General features: G+C 31.3%; 3 protein-coding genes across 4 annotated transcripts; 2 read left to right on the top strand and 1 right to left on the bottom strand.

The window, feature by feature from the left end:
• Window positions 1–1,442: 1,442 nt before the first annotated feature.
• Window positions 1,443–4,058, top strand: LOC101250395 (stress enhanced protein 2, chloroplastic). The gene is made up of 2 exons (XM_004237396.5): window positions 1,443–2,191; window positions 3,205–4,058. Exons 1-2 carry the CDS (start codon window positions 1,805–1,807, stop codon window positions 3,475–3,477), a joined length of 660 nt encoding a protein of 219 aa, XP_004237444.2. The 5' UTR covers window positions 1,443–1,804; the 3' UTR covers window positions 3,478–4,058.
• Window positions 4,059–6,398: 2,340 nt separating this feature from the next.
• LOC101250983 (4-alpha-glucanotransferase, chloroplastic/amyloplastic) lies at window positions 6,399–13,785 on the top strand. 2 transcript variants are annotated; one of them, XR_011220731.1, is made up of 17 exons: window positions 6,399–6,922; window positions 7,916–7,978; window positions 8,587–8,675; window positions 8,794–8,854; window positions 9,166–9,244; window positions 9,528–9,664; window positions 9,756–9,914; window positions 10,017–10,093; window positions 10,314–10,453; window positions 10,539–10,570; window positions 10,652–10,726; window positions 11,263–11,335; window positions 11,436–11,524; window positions 11,629–11,673; window positions 11,760–11,912; window positions 12,766–12,936; window positions 13,407–13,785. XR_011220731.1 is itself a non-coding variant. In XM_069297185.1 (16 exons), exons 1-16 carry the CDS (start codon window positions 6,581–6,583, stop codon window positions 12,868–12,870), a joined length of 1,719 nt encoding a protein of 572 aa, XP_069153286.1. In that variant the 5' UTR covers window positions 6,399–6,580; the 3' UTR covers window positions 12,871–12,937. The 2 variants fall into 2 exon arrangements, 1 of the variants encoding a protein (XP_069153286.1); XM_069297185.1 differs by lacking the exon at window positions 13,407–13,785 and having other exon boundaries at window positions 12,766–12,937.
• Window positions 13,786–16,364: 2,579 nt separating this feature from the next.
• LOC101251278 (monothiol glutaredoxin-S6-like) lies at window positions 16,365–17,038 on the bottom strand. Its single transcript, XM_010321480.4, has one exon. It carries the CDS (start codon window positions 16,966–16,968, stop codon window positions 16,660–16,662), a length of 309 nt encoding a protein of 102 aa, XP_010319782.1. The 5' UTR covers window positions 16,969–17,038; the 3' UTR covers window positions 16,365–16,659.
• Window positions 17,039–23,073: the final 6,035 nt, after the last annotated feature.

Below are 23,073 nucleotides of genomic sequence, written 5' to 3'. Positions count from 1 at the left end.
CTTTCGCTAAGAAAACAATTCATTGAATATGAATTGTGGTAAAGGAATATATCTTATATTATATTTTATTTAATCAGAAATTAGAAATTTGAATTCTTTAATATAATATAAAATTTTTGATACAAATTTGAATTCAATCCAATATGGACAAAAAAACTCAACCACACCATCTAATACAGAGGTGTAGACATTAAAATTTTGTAGGACTTTACAATATGCGTTCAATTCAAGTTGGTACTATACAAATCGTGTTCAATTCAAATTAGAATTCTTAGAGGCTACTCAATCATAAACTCTAGTTTATATCTATATAAAGGATATAAAATTCTCTTAAAAGACATCTCTAAAATTCCATAAAGAGATCAACATCTCTAATAATCAGCAAAAATTGATGAATTATTTGTATAGAGAGGTCAAATCATGAAATAGTATCCGCAATCTATCTTGATGGATAAAATCATATTTCTTCATATTTTAGTTGTATGGTTTATTTATTTATCATATATTTAAAATTTATTACAAACAAGAGACAGAGCCAATTACAATTTATATATAATTAAATTATTTTCTATATTTATATATTAATTATATGTCAAATCTTTTTTAACTACACGTTCATTTGTTTACTTGTGTTAATTTTCCTTAGGTGAAAATTAAGAATATTCATGGTTAGATTGGTTTGGAATTTTCAAATATCTAATCAAATCATTCATATGGAATTTTTAGATTTATAAATCAACCAAATTAATAAAATTTGAGTTTATTTTGTAATTAAAACTAAATTAATTCAGGTATAGTTGGATATTTTGTTTCCAATATCAAAATTAAATGGGATAATGCACAAGTACCCCTCAATCTCAGAAATTTCAGAGACACACTTATACTATACTAAAATCCTATTACCCCTGAACTTATTTTATTAATAATTTTCTATTCCTTTTCGACCTAGGTGACACTATCTTGTCAAAAAAGGTAAAAAATTACTTATAAAATAAGTTTAGGGGTAATAGAACCTTAGTATAGTATAAGTGTATCCCTAAAATTTCAGACATAATTTGAGAGAGTAATTATAGATTTTCGCAAATCAAATCAAACTACTAATTTTAGATTATTTTTTCTAATTTAACACAAGTTACGAATTGATTCAATTTTCTATTTAATTTTATACACTCGACTAAAAATTGTGACCGTGGACTGTTTCTATATAGTCGCCCAAGTCCCACCAATACTTTTTCTTTTAGCCATCCAATGTTATTTCTCTCACATTGAGTCATTTATTTATCCACACAATTTGAAAAGAACGTTAAAGAATCATTGGACATCCACGTCTTTTCAACTTCTCTATCCAATAATTATACAACACCTTACACCAGACATACCTTTTCTTAGACGTGGACTCTTCACAATCACCACCAAAACCTAACTCCACAATTCACCCCCTCAACACGACTTCTTTTGCAAAATGGTCCTCTCGATTTTCGGAATGTATAATTTTTTTTTAGTCCAATTGATAGATGAATTTCCTTTTACATCTTCGTATTTCGATTTTATTTATTCACATGTGTCATTAAGAATCACTTTTTTTTAAAAATCTTTTCAATTTGATTTCTTTTTCAATCAAAATATAACTGTTAAAAAAACTAAATAAACCAAAAAAAAAATCAAAATTTAGAAAATTTAACTTTATGTTAATTTGATTTAATATATAAATTTAAATGAAAAATCAAACCAAGGACCAAAATAGAAGAGCCTCAAAGTTGTAGGACTCTTTGAGTAAAAATAAAATTCTCCATAATATTACTCCATGCATCTAATAATAAACCCACATTTTCTCTCTCTCCCACTTTTCAAGAATCATCTCTTATTAGATTCTTCAATGGCCTTGAGAGCTGGACCGGTTTTCTGTGAACTTAAACCACAAACTCAGAAGGCTGAACCGGCCGGTTTTATTCCGGTTCAGAAGTTGAGAGTTTCAGAACCGGGGCAGGAGATTGGGAAAATCATGTTGCAGCCTAGATTGACTACTTTAAGATCATTCGGGTCGGATCCTGTCGGAGTGATAAAGACGAAGAACGGAGCTTTTAATGGCGAAGATAGTGAGGTTTCGCCTTTTTTCGCTACGCTATCGGAGTATATTGAGAGCTCTAAGAAGAGTCATGATTTTGAAATTATATCTGGTCGACTTGCCATGGTAATTAACTTCCCCAATTTTCTGGTTCTATACTCAAAATATATATATATTTCTTGTTTTTCCATAACATGTCTTTGATATGAAATAACTCATAAATATATATATATATATTTTTGTAATTATAATCCGAGGAGGATTCAGGATTTGAACCGGACATAAAATAGGCATATTGCTTATATTACTAAATCAATCTTAGATTTTGATTTCACACAAAATTCATAAATCATAACTTTTTTTAAATAATTTTATATATATTATTCATTTATAAATATTTCTCGACGAGTTAACATATTTTAAATTACTTATGTTTGTAAATATGTCCCTAGCTAACAAACTAAACAGATCACGTTAATATTAATTATCACTCTTAAAGCTATTTCTAACACTTCTCCACCAAACAAATAACTACTAACAAATTATAAAAAAATAAAAATTAATAAATTAAATTAGTCAACAATAATTACTAATTAAAACAAAGTCAACTAGAATTTAAAAGAAAAAAGGAAATACAATCTCCAAAATATAAATTGTTGAAGCTGAATTCTTCATTATGCGAGTTTTTTTTTAAATGTTGTTATCCGAATGGGCTGTTACCCATAATTATACAAATTTCTTCACTTGAATTTTTTTAATCTTTGAGATTCGATTCGGGGTCTGAAAGGCGGGAGTACCACCGACCAGTGGCACCACAACACCTTTTGGTTCTGTGGGAGCCATTTGTTTATTTATACAAATGGTACATATATATACCTACGTCGCATTTTGATCGAAGCTCGTGAATAACGTGGCACTCCCACGAGCCTAAGTAGATCCGTCACTGCTTATAACTCATAAATAATTTGTATAAATTTTATGGCAACACATGTTTCTTTCCTGTCAAATATATGGTATTAATAAAATAATTCTTAATGATGTTAGTACATAAAACGTGAATTCTATAGAGAGTTTTATATATTATCACATAAAATTCTAGAATATTCTTAGTTAATTTTGTGTATATGTATGTGGTCCAGATTGTGTTTGCAGCAACAGTGTCTATGGAATTTGTGACTGGAAATTCTGTATTCAGAAAGACTGATTTTCAAGGAATAGCTGAAGCTACTGGGGTTTGTGTTGGTGCAGTGGCTTGTGCTGCTCTTTTTGCTTGGTCTTCCAGTTCTCGCACCCGTGTTACCCGAATTTTCACCCTTGGTTGCAACACCTTCATCGATTCCTTAATTGATCAAATCGTCGATGGCTTATTTTATGAAAACGAGAATATTGATTGGACTGATGATGATATCTAGACCACAAAAATTAAAAAAAAAAAGAAAAGAAAAATAAAGTGTTATAATTAAGTAGTTGATTTTATCTAATGTTTCAAGTACAATGTGTTTCATTAGGACCTTTGGTTAATCATCTCAGTTTCTCATCAGGCCTAGTCCCTAAATCCCTAAATTAAATAGGACGCTTATATTGAGATCATGCCGCATCAGCTATTTCAGTTACTACTATATGTGTTGCACCTACAGTGGCAGAGAGTTTGATAAGACTTTCGAATAAGAAAGATCGATCATGAATAAGCTTCAACGGATTCTCATTATGAATCTTTTTATAAATAAGGAGCTATTTATAGGCAGATAATTGTCAGGTCAGTATAGTCGGAAAGAAGCTTGCTTACTATGTTGTAAATATATATATATATATATATATATTTAAAAGATTATTATTATCATTATAAAGAAAGTTATAGTACAATAATAATAGACCATCAAAAGAGAAGGATGCCATAAGTGAAAATGGCAATAAGAAGTTGTTATCAAATATTTTTCACTTTATGTATATTTGTTTGAGATTTATGGAGAGAATGTGTTGTTCTCTATTGGGACATGATGTTGTATATTTCAATTTCAAAAATTAATTAGCTGGATATCTGCATACGCTGTGGCTTTAATTAAATAAAATTGCAACTAATAGCTAATTCTATAATTCTTAATATTTTTTTATTAAATCAGTTTAAATAAAATATATTTTTTTCTAATTCAATAATTCTTGAATTTCAACATTTTACATTCTAAACTTATAACAAATGATGTTTTCTCCTAGGCAACAACACAACAACAAAAAGAAGCATGGAAGAAAAAATAATTGAGATGGTAAGATGACTGAGGAGTTTGTTCCAAGGCACCTATTGATGCGATTGATAAAGCAGAATCACATGACAGTGTCAACAATTTTAACGAGATCCAATAAATCTATGAAGATATGATGAACTATCAAATATATATTGTTAGATAGATTTGAAGAGGAAGACAAGAGGAACACACTCCGGGTTACTTTAGAAGGACCATCTATCTTTTTAGTTCTTAGTTTTGTAAAACGAAGTTTGAGTTTAATTACTCAAATCTCATCCCGTCTTTTATACTTTTGTACTACTTAAGTGTCCTCATTTGTAATATCATTATAGAGTGTATTATAAATTCTGTGATGATCACAAATACTTAGTTTTCTCTAGCTCTAATTTTCTTCATGCGAGTTAATTAGTAGAGGTATTGTACCTCATTAGAATTGGTAAGACAAGGCCCAACCCCCTTGCTTATAGCTTTATTTAAAAAATTATGACGTGGTCGAATTATGATTGGACATGTGTCAAAAATAATTTTGCAAAATCACCGTAAAAAATAATGGCATGAATGAGTTTTTCTTTAACAGTATTGGCATAAATGAGCCAAACTTTCAACTGATGATATAAATGAGCATTTTCTAAAAGTTTACTAACATATTTAAGCATTTTCCCTTATATTAACATTAAAAAACCGCTAGACATTATCTAGTGGTATAAATTTTTTTGCAGCGCTGCATTATGTTAAGTATAGTGTATATTCTAATTTTCTTGATAAACTACACTATGATAGAAAAAATAGTGAAATGAAATTTTATTTATCGTATATATCAGTCTTGCAACTTTTTTTTGTTCAATTGTTGAAAATGATATGATGAATAAAAACAAATCAGCTAACCTAATAAAAATATAAGATACAGATTGATTGTATTTGACCTGAAAATTGTGTAGCAAAAATACTTAACAAGTATGAACAAGTCACGTGTATTTAAAATATAATTTTTTTTGATTAAAACTATGGTATAAAACAAGGCATGGAATTAGCAAATAAAAGGAGAATACAATAGGAAAATATATAATGTTATTCTCTTAGGTCCATTATTAAAAATCGTCTATATTTTTATCGAAAGCAATCAATACCTTTGTCAGACATATTTGGAGGGAGACAAACAAACCTGCAGAGTTTTAGACGAATGAAGACTATAAACATGCAATAGAATGTACTAATTTGACAACACATATGGACCCAGCGCATATTTTTGTGTATTATTAGTTCTTTATTTGGTATATTTTTTAAATTTATGTCTCTAATAATTTAACGTGATAAAATAATATTGTAACTTTATAAATATTTACAAAATAAAATAATAATAACTAGTATGAAAAAAAACTATAAAAATGTAAGTTAAAAGAGAAATTAAGGGAAATAGAGTTATTATTTTATTTTTTTAACATTTTATATTATGTGAAGTTTTGATTTAATAGTGTAAACTAAAGACCGAAGAATTAGTAAGATATTGAGATTATATAATATTTAATATTTATGTCTGAGTAAAATAATAAATTATACTGTGTCAGTAGAATATTGATTTATCCAATAATTACTTAGTATTAAGAAATCAAAATTGAATCGATAAATCAATGATTTATTTTTATAAAATCACTAAAAATTTATTAATTCAATAACTCAATAACTCGATAACAATAAACCAATAGTAATTTTTTCAATTTGATTTTTACGCACCCAAAATTGACACCATTTAAATCGCTTGACAGCATATATAAAAAATAATATTTAAATATCTAGTGTTTGTATTGTTTAAGCAGAAATTAATTTTTAATCATTTTAAAAGCATGCATTCTATAACTTTTTTTTAAAAAAGATTTATTGATAGGAATACCTTCCGAAATATGATGAAAAAAATGCAAAAAGAAGTTTCAAAAGGCAATTATATGATATTAATGTATATATTTTAAAGTATTTTCTTATTAATTTCAAAATCAAGGAACATAATTGACAAAAAATATTTTATTAATTTGATTATTAATTTTAATATGTTTAATAAATCAAATTAATAATAATACGTAAAATCAAATTGAATCGACATTATGAGGTGTATCACATGCTTCTTGTCTCCCCACCGCAACACCTTACTCAACTTCCTACTCCACTCCACTTTGCTCCTTCCCATTTGCAAGCCAAAAACGGCAATCCCATTTTCTTCAATCCAAATCAATAATATGAAGAAATAACATTCAACAATCCTCACTTATTCTCATTATTATCAATGGCAATTCACACTTGTTTCACACTAATACCTTCTTCTTTATCTTCTCCCAAATTGCCATTTCCCAAAAACACTATCTTCCCAAAATTATCAAAACCCACTTTCATGTTTGATCGGAAAAGTTCCTTTCAAAATGGCACCGCTGCTGTTCCTGCTGTAGGCGAGGATTTTCCGATTGATTATGCTAATTGGCTGCCAAAACGAGACCCAAACGATCGTAGAAGAGCGGGAATTTTGCTTCATCCTACCTCGTTTCCTGGACCTTATGGTATTGGTGACCTAGGCCCCGAAGCTTTTAAGTTCCTTGATTGGCTTCATCTTGCTGGTTGCTCCCTTTGGCAGGTTCAATTGTTCTTCTTTTGTTTCGATTAATTAAGAGATTTGGGAAATGTGCAACTTCTTATGTTTAGATAGCAACTTTTTTAGATTTCATCATGTAATATAATATCAAAACAACAGTAAAGTTATAAAGCTATAAAGTCATTTAACAAAAAAAATGCTTATCTATGTTACTAAAGTTTCTTAAGAAATGTTGGTGCCTGTTAGATTCTCCAAAAATACACTGAGAATCTGACACGGGCGGTGTCAAAAGTGAAGAGTCTGATCAACTTAACTGATAATTTTCCCATGCTGCATAGCAATGGTTTCTTATCTCTTTTTATGGTAGCAAGAAGCATAAAGGTTATGTCTTTAGTGGAAATATTACAAATATGACAATAAAAGAATGGGAGGCTAATTTTTTGTAAAGCTAGTACAATTAGGAGTTGTGACTTGTGAGTACCTATTTATCATAAGAAAAAAGTAAGAAAAAAAGAAGATTACAAGTGCTTTCATAAAAATGAGCATCCATATAACAGGGATCTTGGCATCTCAGTTTTGCACTTCATCAACTCATATATTTGGGTGTTGGAATCTACAGAAGTTCGATGCCTCGTTTGTATTTTGTAAGGCCTTTGGCAAGGAAAATAGTAACTAACTAATAAAGGCTCGAAAAGTACCTTTCGTTTATTTGGCTTTTTCTTTTCTTTCTTTTTGTCTAGAGTTATACTCTCTTGTTTGCTTGTGATTGTCCTTTTAAAGTTGCAATGAACTTGTCTCGAGTTATTTGGTCTGGAACTTCAAAAAGGCATTGGTTGTTGTATATTTATATCTTGATTGATGTAGTAGGTATGCTTTTGAAGGTTCACTTAAGAATATAATAGTCTGCTCTTAAAATTTGAGATCAAGATCTAGTCTTACCCCTTATCCAAACAATGGAACCAAAGCTGGTCCTAACTTTTTTTTGTGAGTAATTGGAATCTAAAGGGCGACAGGACTTTCTGCCCTTGTTTGCAGGTTCTTCCACTTGTACCGCCTGGAAAGAGAGGCAATGAAGATGGATCACCCTATTCAGGACAGGTGACATGAATTTTCCTTTTTATGTTTTTAAGTGACTTGGTCATCCTTTCTACATGACATAGAAATTCAACTGAAAGCAGGAGAACCTTAATTTTTCTTTTAAAAATTACTCTCTCAGTTTCAATTTGTTTGTCTAGTTTAGATTTGGCACATAATTTTAGAAAGTAAAAAGATTTTTGAATTTTGTGGTGTTAAACTAAAGCTATGTTGAGTGTAACATAACGTCCTTTAATTTTGTGGTCTTAAACATGCCATGTGGAAAGTTGAAATTAAAGAGTTGCCAAAAAAGGAAAAAGTCATTCATATTGAAACAAATTCAAAAAGAAAGTAAAACAAACAAATTGAAACAGAGGGTGTATTTCAATGAAATTGCTATGTGAACTGCTTGAATATGCACATTTCATGAGGCACAATTTTGAGATTTTGTGTTGTTTTGATTCATGTTATATTGGGTTCCTTCTCTTTGCAACATAATTTATTTGATTAAATTTTCATACGGACAATGACATAGATCATTACCTTTTTGTTAATGCTGTAGTGATCTTGAAACGATCATCTTGTTAATCTTTACAACATTGAAATGACAGTTTATCAATGGTTGTTTTCAGGATGCAAATTGTGGTAACACACTTCTGATTTCTCTTGAAGAGCTTGTTGATGATGGTTTACTGAAGAAGGAGGAGCTTCCGGAGCCACTGTGAGCCACTTTTATAACATTTTCCTTACAATTCATTAGTGTTTCTGGACAGAGAAATTCTACGGAACATTACTTGACATCCCATTTTTATTGTTTGGTATGTTTCATTGTTCTGAAGACCTACAGATCGTGTCAATTACTCGACTATATCTGAGATAAAAGATCCTTTAATAACCAAGGTAAACAATGAGCAGATACTTGTTGCTAGTTCTTTTAATATAACATGAACTTTATACAACCAAAAAGGGTTGGAAAATGCTCTCAACAGAAAGATTTTGAGTGTGTGGAGATGAGAAAGGAGTTTTAAAAATATCTTTTTTCTCTTCGACTACCTTACATGTCTGCTTCAAATTATCAAAATTTTGTTCTTCTGTACTCGAGCTTTATCCACCTCCTTTTTCATTCTCATTATAGATAAATAATTTTTTTCACTTCAAGAATTGATAGCTCATATGATATTAAGGGTAATTTTCTTCTAAATCATTTTTAGGCAGCAAAGAGGCTTCTCTCCAGTGAAGGGGAACTGAAAGACCAGCTTGAGAAATTTCGTCGGGATCCAAATATTTCGAGTAAGATAAACTTATTTCATTTCTTGATTAAGGTGAACAATAGAAAAAGGGTAACCATGGTCTGCCAAACCATGATAACTCCTTAATCACACATTTGCGAGGTATAATTGCTGATAGCATATGAATAGGGAATGCTCTGTAACACTCTTGTTATGAATAGCTGATATATTCACTTTGAAATGAAAAAAGAAGTCAGAAAATGTGGGGACTTGTTAATAATTGCAAAAAATGGTTCTGTTAGCACCTGCTATTGTTAAACATAATTTATTCAAGAAAAATACAGGTTGGCTGGAGGATGCTGCTTATTTTGCTGCCATAGACAACTCTGTAAACACTATTAGCTGGTATGATTGGCCTGAACCATTGAAAAATCGCCATCTTGGAGCTCTAGAAGAAGTTTATCAACGTGAAAAGGATTTTGTAAGACCTCTTTAAAATTTGAATGCTGACCAAAGTTGGGTCCTTGAGATTGGGCAACCATTTGAAAATGATCTAATGTTACCTGGAACAGATTGACATATTCATTGCACAACAGTTCTTGTTCCAACGACAATGGAAAAAAGTTCGTGACTATGCACGATCCAAAGGGATCAGTATAATGGGAGACATGCCAATATATGTTGGATATCACAGTGCTGATGTTTGGGCCAACAAGAAACAATTTTTGCTGGTTAGTATCTCCATGAACCTTGACAGTAAATAAGTTGGGTGAATTACCCTCACTAACTTTTAAAGCTTTCTAATCTGTATAAACCATCTATCTCTGTGGCAGAATAGGAAAGGTTTCCCTCTTATAGTTAGTGGTGTTCCTCCAGACGCCTTTAGTGAAACTGGTCAACTATGGGGCAGGTAAGTGTTATTCAGACACTAGATTGTTGAACAGATATTTCCTTTATCTGAATAATATATATTTGAGTACGGAAGTATCCATATCTAGTTATTGCTTTTAGAAGACATACTTTGTGAACACTTGTCGTTTTAGGTTACTGGTAGATCATTTCTAGGTTCAATGTTAAACTGACAATTGTTGTGCTATCCACGACTTACTGTGATTGTTTATGGTAAAAAGCCCTCTCTATGATTGGAAAGCCATGGAGAAGGATGGATTTTCATGGTGGGTACGCCGAATTCAACGTGCAATGGATCTTTTTGATGAATTTAGGATAGATCACTTTAGAGGATTTGCTGGATTTTGGGCTGTTCCCTCTGGTAACGGATGTGGTTTTTTTACAGGCTTATATGTAACTTTGTATCAATTGGTCACTCATGTAGTTTTTATAATCCATACTTGCAGAGGAAAAAATTGCAATTCTGGGACGGTGGAAGGTCAGATCTCTTCATATTTCTTTCATGTTTTTAATCTTAACCTCAAAAACTATCTCATTGTTTTATTTTGTAATGACTTAGGTGGGACCTGGAAAACCTTTGTTTGATGCTATCTTACAAGCTGTTGGGAAGATCAATATTATAGCAGAAGACTTGGTATGTATTAGCAGAGCATAGATACAACATGTTTTCTCTCTGAAATTTCTGATGTTGTCTTGATGTTTGCTTAACGGTCCAACCAATAAAAAAGAAATATCTACTTTAATGTCTCCCCGGAGCATTCTTTTGTAGTTTGATAGACATTCAAATGGTTGGACTCTACCAATAACTCTCTTGTAGGAAGTGAAAGAAAATGCCTTTAGAGAAGATAGAAGGTACCATTTGTTACGCAATTTCTGGTTGTACTGGTCAAAAGCAATAGTTTGACAGTAGATCTAAAAACCTGTTTTTGTGTGCAAGCAAGCATAACATATTTTAGCCGTTTATCTTTCATCACTATTTTCTCTCCTTTGGCTTCATCTAAGCATACTAGTAGATTTTTCTCTATTTCTCTATTAATTATGTATAGATGAGACTAGCTTGTACTCTTTAAATTTGATTAGCATATAGGTAGAAGGGAGTTTTTGATTTGTTTATGTCGTTTTATAGCTTAATTGCTGTATCTTCTCATATCTTGTAATGCTAAATGACAGGGAGTAATTACCGAGGACGTTGTTCAGCTAAGAAAGTCCATTGAGGCACCTGGAATGGCTGTACTCCAGTTTGGTATTATATCCTCTGCCGTACTTATAAAATGTGTGCAGAAAGTAGCGTTGAATTTATCTGTCATTCTTGGTATAAATTTGTTATTCCCTGTGTCGTTCAGCATTTGGCAGTGATGCTGAAAACCCTCATTTGCCTCACAATCATGAGCAGAACCAAGTAGTGTATACTGGAACGCATGACAATGATACAGTAATCTTCAGTGCTTGATCTTGATTTATTATGTCCCTTTCTCCTTATTATAACTACTTCCTGTCCAACATTTGTAAGCATTTTCTTTTGTTTGCATGTTTTAGATCCGAGGTTGGTGGGATAATTTGCCACAGGAAGAGAAATCCAATGTTAGTATGATGTATTGACTAAACCATTTTTTTTGTTGCTATAAATATAACGTGATATGACAATGAACATGAATCTGTTGTATTAGGTACTAAAGTATTTATCAAATATTGAGGAAGAGGATATATCATGGGGCTTGATCGAAGGTGCAGTTTCTTCTGTAGCCCGTATTGCAATTATACCGATGCAGGATGTTCTTGGGCTTGGGAGTGATTCCAGAATGAACATTCCAGCAACTCAGGTAAATCTGCTTCTACAGAGTGAATAGTGAGTGACCAATGCTTGATCGTTTTTGCTTATAGGCTGGGCGTTGGTAGAGTTTGGTTTGTATTGAAGCTAGATTAGCACTCTAAACGTTCTGTTAACTGTTAACTCTGTTGGATGCATGTCTGAAGTTATCTTCCTGTTATTGTTGTTTGGTTAGCCGAGATAAGTAGAGATTCTTAACTGATTATGTGCAAATTTGTGCATCTGGTAGCTTCTCATTCTATCGACGCTTTTGAAATTTCAGCTTTGGACTAAAATACTATTTCCTTCAATGTTGAATCTCCTTTCTTCCCAATATCATCTGAATTATGATAGTATATAGGAATCACTTCAATATACTGGTGTTACTATGTAGTGGAACTAAATGATGTTGGGAGTCGTTTGGCATAGAAACAAGTTATGCAAGATTGTAATACATAGCTTAATTATTGTCGGGCGTTTCATTCTTTGTACTAGAAATGAATATATAGGGTAAATTGTTAAGATATAGGTTGATCTCTTAAAACTTAATAAAGTTGGAACGGTGTTGATGGATTTGAGGAAATATAAAAGGTATTTTTATCTTTTGGTGTTTCATCCATGCATATTTATTCCATGTTACGTCGGGTTCAAAAATAATAATCCAATGGGTGTGTTAAATTATATGAGAACTACCCATGCATTAGTCAAACTACAAACCAAAAAGTGGATAAAGCAATACCAAACTTTATACCAATATGATTATTTCATCCAACACATCAAACAAAGTGAGTCCTTTACTTTCTTTCAGTTTCTCTTGAATCCTATCTGACATTGTTTTTGTTTTCTTATCTTTCCCCTAATGGCAGTTTGGAAACTGGAGTTGGAGGATACCTAGTTCAACTAGCTTTGACAGCCTGGATGCAGAAGCAAAAAAGCTAAGAGATATACTTGCAACTTATGGGCGGTTGTGATGATGAATGATGATTAACATGTTATGGCACCTGGGAATCAGTGGAGGGGAGGACCTAGGGCGTAAGGTACGATTCACATGAACCCAATAGTTTTTATTCAAACCCTGTATTTATATAAAGAAATTCATAAAATATTTATAAATATTTGACTGTGAAATTAGTTATTATCATTATACTCCCTCCATTCACTTTTACTAGTCCATAAAGGATTCTTAAGAAATAATAAATGAAATGCATATTTTACCATAATTTCCATAATTGATGTATAATCTTTAATCGACTTGAGAAATGATTTTGAATGAGTAGTTAATAGGTAAAACCAGAAAAGTTTTTCTCTTCTTGATATACTAAAATGGAGTAAAAGTTTTTATATTTATTTTTAATATATATAGTTGTCAAGTAAAAGTGAACGGAAGGAGTATTAACTTGAAATCGTTATAGGAACTCATAAACTTCAAATTCTGGATTCGCCTTTGTTGGCAATGCTGCTACCTGCAATATTTGAGTTTCTCAAGATGATATTTTCGTACCTGCAGGACGTTGTAAGGCTTGGGACACAAATTGCTGAGAGCATAAACGATCGAAACAAGGTTTTCCTGCCACAGTTCACCTAATTGCTGCAAAGGAACGCCTGCGGGTTTCAATTTTCTGAACTTAACGCTTACTGGGGAAGCAGACAAGGAAAGCTAAAACGCGTGCTTTGGATTCTATTATTCTACATTAGCCGGTATAAACTACAAATGCTAGAGCCTTTCCATATTTATGCAGAAACACTTCATAGTTTGAATGTCAACTGACCTAAAAATAAATAATGCATGTTTCTGTATCTAATATTTGGTCGAAATAACATGAAAAATTCCTTCTTGTTCCGTCTTTCTTGGAGAAATATATGAAGGCTACTCATTTAGATTTTAAGTATCTTTAACCTTGACCTGATAATGGCCTGGAATATATTAGTCATATGAAAAGATTATGTCCAGTTCTACTAGATAGCATAACAATATTTACATTTTTGTTTTACATGCCAATTTGACAGTGTACATATGTCTTTCTGAGAATGGTGTAAGCTCATTACGTTTTCAATAATATAATAAAAATAAAAGTAACTTTAGAGTAGCTTACTCAAAAGAAATTATGTGAAACATGTCTTAATAATTCTTGTACATCTCAAAACTTTAAAACTATTGAAGTGTATGTATGGGCATTTCATTTAAAAGTTTGCCGCTGCCACTCCTCGGTCTCAAATTGTGGGAGAGTCAAACCTTAACAAAACTATGCGTCTCTGATGAATTATAATCCTACGGCACTGACCAAAACAATCTTGAAACCTATTTAATTAATACACAAAAGGATTTACGTTTAAGTAATTTAGATGAGTATGTCATTGAAGAGGGACTTCATCAAGTCGTGATCATGAAGCTTTCCTATGGTGCACCAAGCTTACAGGAACTGAGAAAATTAATTCCAAAACAGTTGGTCATCAAAGGACGTCGTTTAGTGTCTGTTTGAATTGACTTTTGACTTATGATTTATAAGTCATAAGTCAGGATTTCTAACTTATGACTTTTGGCTTATATTAGTTATTTTGGCTTTAAATTAAGTGTTTATAAGCACTTTTTAATTTTACGCAAACTTCAAAGCTTCTTAAAACCACTAAAATATCGGGCACTTAATAATTGGCTCGCTTGTAGCATGACATCTTTAAATTCATTGTGATCTTTATGAAGATTTTTGCTCAGTTCTTCCAAAACACTTTGGTTATCTTCAATTTAATGGGGAATAACATCTGATCATGGACACAAAATTTTAATCCTACGAAAGAAACTTCAAAAGCTTTGGCAATCTGCCGCCAAATCTTTTTGGTCGAAGACCTTTGTTATCTATTGCATCAGCTATTAGTAAGCCAGTAACTATAGATAAAGCCACTCAAGATAGGACGAGACCTACCACAACTAGATTTAAGGTCATTCTTGACCTTATGGACAAACATTCAAAAGAAGAAAGGATATTGCTTTTTTTGGATGAACAATGTGATAAGCTCATTGAACACCACCAACATGTTCTGTTTGATGATCTTCCTTTGTATTGTACCTATTGTAAGCACCAAGGTCATGAAGATGCTGATTGTCGACTAATGATCCAAAAATATAAAATTTTTTTGAAAGATAATGCAAGTAATGTGAATATGTTTAACTCTCATGATCTAGACCAATTGTTTCAATCTCCCAAGTTACTTGGGCAAATAATTTGATCATCACTTCTAGTAGGCAAAAAGGTGTTACAAGTGAGAGTCGATGGGCCAATAGGGTGAAAGAAAATTGAGCACCGAAGCACCAAGAAGAGAATATGTTTAGAATTAATTTTTTGCAAATTCAACTAGGGATGGAGATAATTTTCTCCTAGTCAACAACGCAACAACAAATTGAAGCATGGAAGAAAAAAATTGTTGGGATAAGACTGAGGAGTTTGTTCCAAGACACCTATTGAGCTACTTCAAGCAAAGCAAAATCATATGATATTGTCAATAACTTTAACAAGATCCAATAAATCTAAGAAGAATTGTTGAACTATCAAGTATTGTTAGACAAATTTGAAGAGGAAAACAGTCTAAGTTACTTTAGAAGAGCAATCTATCTTTTTTAGTTTATACTTTTGTAAAACGAAGTTTGAGTTTAATTACTCAAATCTCATCACGGCTTTTTATATATTTGTACTACTTAAACATCCTCATTTGTACCGTCATAGTGGATTATAAACGCGATGATGATCATATGGTACTTAGTTCTTTCTAGCTCTTATTTTCTTCATGCGGGTTAATTAAGTAGAGGTTTTGTACCTCATTAGAATTGGTAAGGTAAGATCTTGCCCTCTCTTGCTTGTACTTATCTCTGTTGAGGTTTTCTCACCGTTTAGTGGTATAAATTCCAAAAAAACAATATTTGGATTTGACTAAAAAAGAAAGTGTATCACATAATTGGGATACATAATATAATACTTATGATATTTATAGCCTTTTGTATTCTTTTTAAGAATATAATAACTTCATCAATTGCACGTAAAGTTAAATGTCGATAACTATAAGCAAATTAAATATAGTAAGTAGATAAGTTGGACAAATCTAACGTTTCATATAATGAGTTTTTTCTAAACATAATGAGTGATTGATTCTGTGTATTCCACAAGAGATCTGTAGTAAGTATGGAGATCCTCCTCTTATTATTATTATTTTTTTAAAGAACTAAATAACAATAATATCAAGTTACATATTATAAAAATTATCTAAGAATAATATAAGATCTGAAATATTTCAGTTTATCATGTATGCATGATAAAAATAGACATTATTTAGGTCTTTATCACATCTTTCCAAGGAATAAAAGACCATCCTTTTGGAATTTTTGCATGGTAAATGTAAACATTATTTATTAGTTGATCAATATATATCACATAATTTTTAAGGAGCCCCCACCCCCACCTCCACCCACCTCCCCCATTATTTAGTACACTAAAAGTTGAAAAAAAAAGAAAGAAGAGAGACAACAAATAGTACTGAAAAAACAACAGTACATTTCTAGCTGCATGTAAGCACTCATACATGCATACACACATACATAATCCTATATTGCACCTACTCTTCAATAATGTTAGAAGTACTTCGTATTAGATCGAATCCTTTAAAAATAGTGTATTTTTTTAAAAGATACGAACATTAATGCAACTACAACATTTTTCATAAAGAGTTTGAGCAACATATATATATAGTTGAGGTGTCATATATATAGTTCTAATCTATACCCAAATAGCATTAGCCTTAATAAGCAATTCCTTCAACTTGCCTTTAACATTGAGACTCATCACTTCATCAGAACCACCAACAAATTCCTTCCCAATAAATATAGCTGGGGTACTAGGATTGCAACCCATTTCAATCAAAGCTTTCTCCATCTTCTTGCCTTTCTCAATTTCATCAAGCTTATACACCATTGGATTCGCCCCAAAATTACGAATTAGGGTTTCGATACTGTGAGACATGCAACAATTACTCTTGCTAAATATCACCACTGGGCTTTCTTCTCCTAATCTATGCACTATATCCATCTTTTGATATAGTAAAATAATACAATAACTACAGTTTATTTAGAGCTTGTGAAAATAATAGTATTGTAGTTTGAGGGTTTAGTTAAATTAAGACCTCAATTTGCATGGTGTTATATAGCAGTATTAGTCTTGTACAGTAAAATAAAGTAAGGGTATCTATAACATTATTCTTGATTTTGAGATTATAGAGGCATGACTTGATTTGTCAACCTGATAGATAAGAAAAGGGGGATTTTGTTTATCTTTTAAATATTCCTCAAAGATTTAATTTATTGCTTTAAATGTACCAAATAATTGTACTGGATTATTCGAGCATAAGATTTGTGTACTATATTTGACAATGTATCGACATCTATCAATAGTTATTGAAGTGTGTGAGACCACATGAAAAATATTTTTGATCATATTCATGATGTGTTGTTGATGTTGGGTGAATTTACATTTTTCAGCCATAATTTACAACATTCTTTTGAGTAATTTTTAGTTTGATACTCCTTATTTTCACTTACAATTGTATAATATTGCATGAGTTTATCATTAATGATGTTTTATGCTTTGTAGGTGAAAATTAAAGTTGAAATTTGAATTATAAGTTTTCTTCTGAACTTATCATTAGATTATTGTTTTCTTTGTTGTTGTTGATTTTTTAATGTGTAATCGGATAATGAGCAGTTAAAAGCCTGGATAGTTATATTATACAATTGTTTAGCGGATTCTACTATGCATGTAAGTATTTTGTTCTCTTAGGCCTCATTTGTTTTCATTAAAATTAAGAGGTCTAAATCTGAATAAACATCTGAATATTAAGATTTGCATTAAGATCTGGGTGTTTTGATCTAATACATATATGAATATTAAGACGTGATTTCTAAATGTGAACACAGAATAATTAATGTTGTTTGTTTTTAATATTTGAATGTAGAAGTAAAATTGGACATTATACTAATAAAATATTATAAATTTTCATATAAAAAAATGTATCACTTTTGATTAAAAAGAGTTTTAATAATCATGATTTGGAGTACTATTTTTTCATTCAAAAACCTTGATAAACAACAATACACCAAAAATATTAATGCAACCCATGTTCTTGTCACACATCAACACAACAAAATTATTAATATTAAAAAAATACTTGAAGGATTTATGAAAAATTACCGGTTGGGAAAGTTGGTGATTGATTGAGAAAAGTGAGAAAGAGAGTTTTTAGTTATGAGATAAAAAGTCACTCCAATACAGAAGAACTATGATTTTTATTATTTGATAACTTATCAAATGAGTCTGAATGTTGTTAAAAGTCTCATACAAATCTGATTGTTTCAGACCTCTTCAGACCCATTAAGAGGTTTTTTAAAAAATAAAACAAATGAACTTAATGAGTTGAATATGAATAATTCAGATTCAGACCTAAAAATCAAACGTACTTAATGGGCTGAATTTGAATAGTTAAGATTCAGACTTCCATTAAGTACAAACACAAATGAGACCTTAATCTTATACTCACTATTTTGTTGTTTCATGATCTATAAAGTAAATGAAAATTTAGAGAAAAACGGTTGACCTAGGTTTTCCTTTCTAGTCAGCAGTTGCGCATCTCTATGGTTGCTATGACTATTGGATGTCCTCCTTTCGAGGCTGTCCAGCCTTCCCCACAACCCCAAACCACCACCATCCTTTTTAATCCCAATACTATAAATCATAAACAAACAGTTCTAAACTAAAAAATAATTTTTCAAAATCAATCGAATAATTCATGTAGAATCTACTATCACATTTTCAATGGAGGAAAGACATTTTCAATGGAGGAAAGACAAGACTTTATGATTGAAGAGGGATTGCATCAAGCAGTGATGTTTAAATTATCTCATGGTGCGCCAGATTTGAAGGTATTAAGGTCAATTTTATCGAAACATCTTGGTACTAAGGACAATTGTTTAATTGACTTACTTGCTCCAAGAAAATTTTCGTTGAGATTTGATCAATATGAAAAATTACGTACTAAATTTATCTCGCTCAGTTAATTATCTTCTCTACAATGAAGAAGAACACCAATGTAGGATTTTTCCATGGTCCATTGGATATAATCCTAAGGAGGAAACGATGTTAGCTGTGGTTTGGATATCTTTACCGAACTTATCTTCCCATTTGTTTGCAAAGAAGTATATGTTCTCTATAGCATCAAAAGTTGTGAAACTAATAGCTATAGATAAAGCTATTCAAATCAAGTCAATACCTAGCACAACTAGGCTCAAGGTTATACTTGATATAATGAAAAAGCTTTCAAATTGTATAAGATTGCAGTTTGTGAATGGAAAATCTGGTAAGTTAATCGAGCTTTTTAAGGACATTGTATATGATAAGCTATCTTCGTATTGCAATTATTCTAAGCACCAAGGTCATGATGAAGATATTTGTCGTTTGATCTCGAAAAAAATCAAAATAACAAACAAATTATTGATACCATTGAAGTTACTCCAAAAAGTTCCTTCAATTGTGAAAAGTATTAAGAGAAATACTAAATCAAAAAATAAAGATTGCAGATGTCTATCAAAGTAAAGTTACTTCTTTAGATTGACAATTGGTTGTTGTCATTTCTGATCAAAATTGTGCACACTTAATGAATGTTGTAACTGTTGGGTTTTATTTGCCCTAAATTTCTTACCATAAATAGGTTTTCCTTTTAGAATTTTTTTTTGGATTGACTAATCCTTTTTCTGGTAGGAAAAGGTTTAGGATTCTATAAATAGAGGAATGTTCCTTCTAACTTAATCAACATTCACAATGTAGTCTTAAAGACTTTGAGAGCTTTGATTAGGGATAGAATTTATTGGTCACAAGCTTGATACATTATCACTTGTGTAAACCTCCCATGTATTCCGAGTGAATTGGTTGAGGTTGTTTCTCTCTGTATTTTGTACTCTCATATTTATAGTGGATTTCTCATCTCCTTTGTGGACGTAGGTCGATTGACCGAACCACGTTAAATCTTTGTGTCTTTTGGTATATTTCTCGTTGTCTTCTTACTCGTGGTCTTTCGAGATTTGCTTTGCTAGCTTCCGTATTACTCCTGCTTATTTTCGGTCCTAACAAGTGGAATTAGAGCCAGATTCAATGATGGAGTCAGATTTAGTTGTTCAATAATCGATGATTGAACTAGGTTAGAAGGAGGTATACGTTCATCTTGACAGGTGTAGTTCTAGCCGCAACCGTTTTGACAGTAATGAAGATTTTATTGGAGAAATTGTTTCAGAGATGTTCTCTGTGTTGAGACATAAATTTTGCAAAGGAGATTATGGAGAGGAGAAGCAAGTTGTTGAAGATTAAGTGAAGAAGGTGGACAAATTTCTTTTGTCAGAAATTCAGGTCAAGGGGGAGATTTGTTGGGATTTATTTGCCCTAAATTTCTTACCATAAATAGGTTTTCCTTTTAGGAAAAGGTTTTGGATTGACTAATCCTTTTTCTGGTAGGAAAAGGTTTAGGACTCTATAAATAGAGGAATTTTCTTTGTAACTTAATCAACATTCACAATGTAGTCTTAAAGGCTTTGAGAGTTTTGATTGGGGAGAGAATTTATGGTCACAAGCTTGATACATTATCACTTATTGTGAACCTCCTATGTATTCCGAGTGAATTGGTTGAGATTGTTTCTCTCTGTATTTTATACTCTCATATTTATAGTGGATTGCTCATCTCCTTTGTGGACGTAGGCCGATTGACCGTACCACGTTAAATCTTTGTGTCTTTTGATATATTTCTCGTTGTCTTCTTACTCGTGGTCTTTCAAGGTTTGCTTTGCTAGCTTCCGCATTACTCCTGCTTATTTTCGGTCCTAATAGTAACAAGTAATATTGGTGTTCAAACAACTAACAAAAACAAGGGGGGAACGCCAAAAGTTGGGGTTTGATGCGCCGTGAGTTTGTTCAAGCTAAAAAATAATGGATTTAGGACACAAACTAATGGATACATTTGATGCAGAAGATGCTGAAAATTCTAGGAAGCAAATTTTGCAAGTTGAAACCAAAAATGCAACTAAAAACTGGATATTGGTTGCACACAAAAATTTAACTAGTAATCAGATCCTTTCCCTAATTAGTCAAAATAATTCTCTATGTAGTGAAAAGGATGCGACTGAAAATTTTCATGACAGTGAGAAGAGACAAGCTATTAGTAATGCCTCAAGAGACCTATTATGTTCGAGTAACTTTGATGTTTTATCGAAAACTATCTGAAAGCAAGTAAAATTAATGAAGAATGATAACAATTTGATCCATGAAAAACAAGTCTTACCACCTACTTTGAATAGCAAATTAAGTCCAGAAACTCATGTATTTGTGCCTAAATGTGTTATTGCAAGAAGAATGAGTTAAGGGCTTTAGTCTCAAATACAATTGATTTGGGCGAGGATTCTCTTGATGAAGTTGAGGAAGACGATATGCTTGATTTGGGTGAGGATTCTCTCTAATTATGAAGATGAAAAGATATATATGCTGGACATATGATTTGATAGAGTGGCTAGGGAAGGAGATATATCACCTAGGAAACAAAGAAGTGGATGTAACAAAAACAAAAAAAGGCATATGGAAGGCAACAAAGTTGGGACGGTAGAATGCTTGAGGAGTTTATTCCAAGGCACCTACCGATGCGACAGACAAAGCAGAATCATTTGACTGACCGTATCAATAGGTTTAACAAGATCCAATAAATCCATAAAGAAAGTATGAATTATCAAGTGTTGTTTGATAAGTTTGAATAAGAAGATAAGAAAAAAAAAACTTCAATTTACTTTTGATGGGCAATCAAATTTTTTTATAATTCATGCGTTTGTAATAGAAGGTTTGAGGCTCATAACTCAATGTTTTTTTTGATTTACATATTTTTACATTATTTAAGTATTCTTATTTGTAATATCATCATGTAGTGTATTACAAACTCTGTGTAATCAGAAAATACTTAGTTCTCTCTGACTCTTATTTTCTTCATGCTTGTTTGATAGTAAACATTAGGTACTACATTAGGATTAGTAAGGTAAAACCTACCCTTATTTGAACTTATCCCTATTGATATTTTTTATGTTTAATAAAGGCCACTAGACTAGTGGTAAATTTGTGGGGGAAAAAAAGTAGATGAAAATTTTCTTGTGGAACTGGACATGGGAAAACAAGGAAAAGAACATGGATTAAGGAAAGTAGTCATCTGTTGATGGATTAGTGATTAGGACAGAAATGTAACTAGTTTGCTCTGCTCGGGTCAAATCTAAATTAGTTGGAAATTATATAATTAGTTATAGAGAAAATTAATAAATAAGATAGAAATTTTTTCTAATTAAATAATTTTTTTAATTAATCCAACCTATCATGACCTGCTCATATTTGATTCAATCATTCATTTGTCGGCTCTAGTTAGGAGTGAGTGTTAAGGTTTTACCCTGATTTTCTTTATTATATTTCAGTTTTATTTTTACTTGAAAGAAAACTAAAGCGTTATCATAATTGCTTTTACTTTTTCTGAAAGGAAAATATAATTATTTCATATTTGATCTATTCTTTAATTTTAGGAAAATGTTTTGGAGTAGGAAAATGTTTTGGCGTAACTAATCCTTTTCTAGTAGGAAAATCTTTTAGGACTATAAAAATAGACTTGTTTCTTCTAACACAACATAACTATAACATCCACAATGTAGTCGTTTAGAGACTTTTGTTTATAGGAAAATTATTCTCTCTACAGTTTCAATATTTTTCCTTATATTAGTTTTGATATAATAATATTTTGATTTTAGTGTAAGTATTTGTTATCTGATTTATCAATCATAAAATTTGCAAATTATAAACTTTTGCATCAAGCCCTAATCACTTACAGAACCCATCAAAGAGATGGTCAAAATATCGCGGAGTTAAATTAGGGAGTGTTGTAAAGATAGGAATGAAACAATGAATTCGAAATAAATCTTTCTACTTCATTAAAAATAATCATATTTTTCTAATTTTCACAAAACTTGTTTTTCTAAAATAAAAAGTAAGACCAATCGCTAATTATTTTCCTTCTTATCAAAACCACCCTAAGGACCCGTTTGGCCATAGATTTCCCAAATAATATTTGGGGAAAAA

Source organism: Solanum lycopersicum, chromosome 4, assembly GCF_036512215.1.
Source record: "Solanum lycopersicum chromosome 4, SLM_r2.1".
NCBI lineage: Eukaryota > Viridiplantae > Streptophyta > Magnoliopsida > Solanales > Solanaceae > Solanum > Solanum lycopersicum.
The sequence above is the reverse complement of the archived record's forward strand: the minus strand, read 5'-3'. Positions and strand labels throughout refer to the sequence as shown.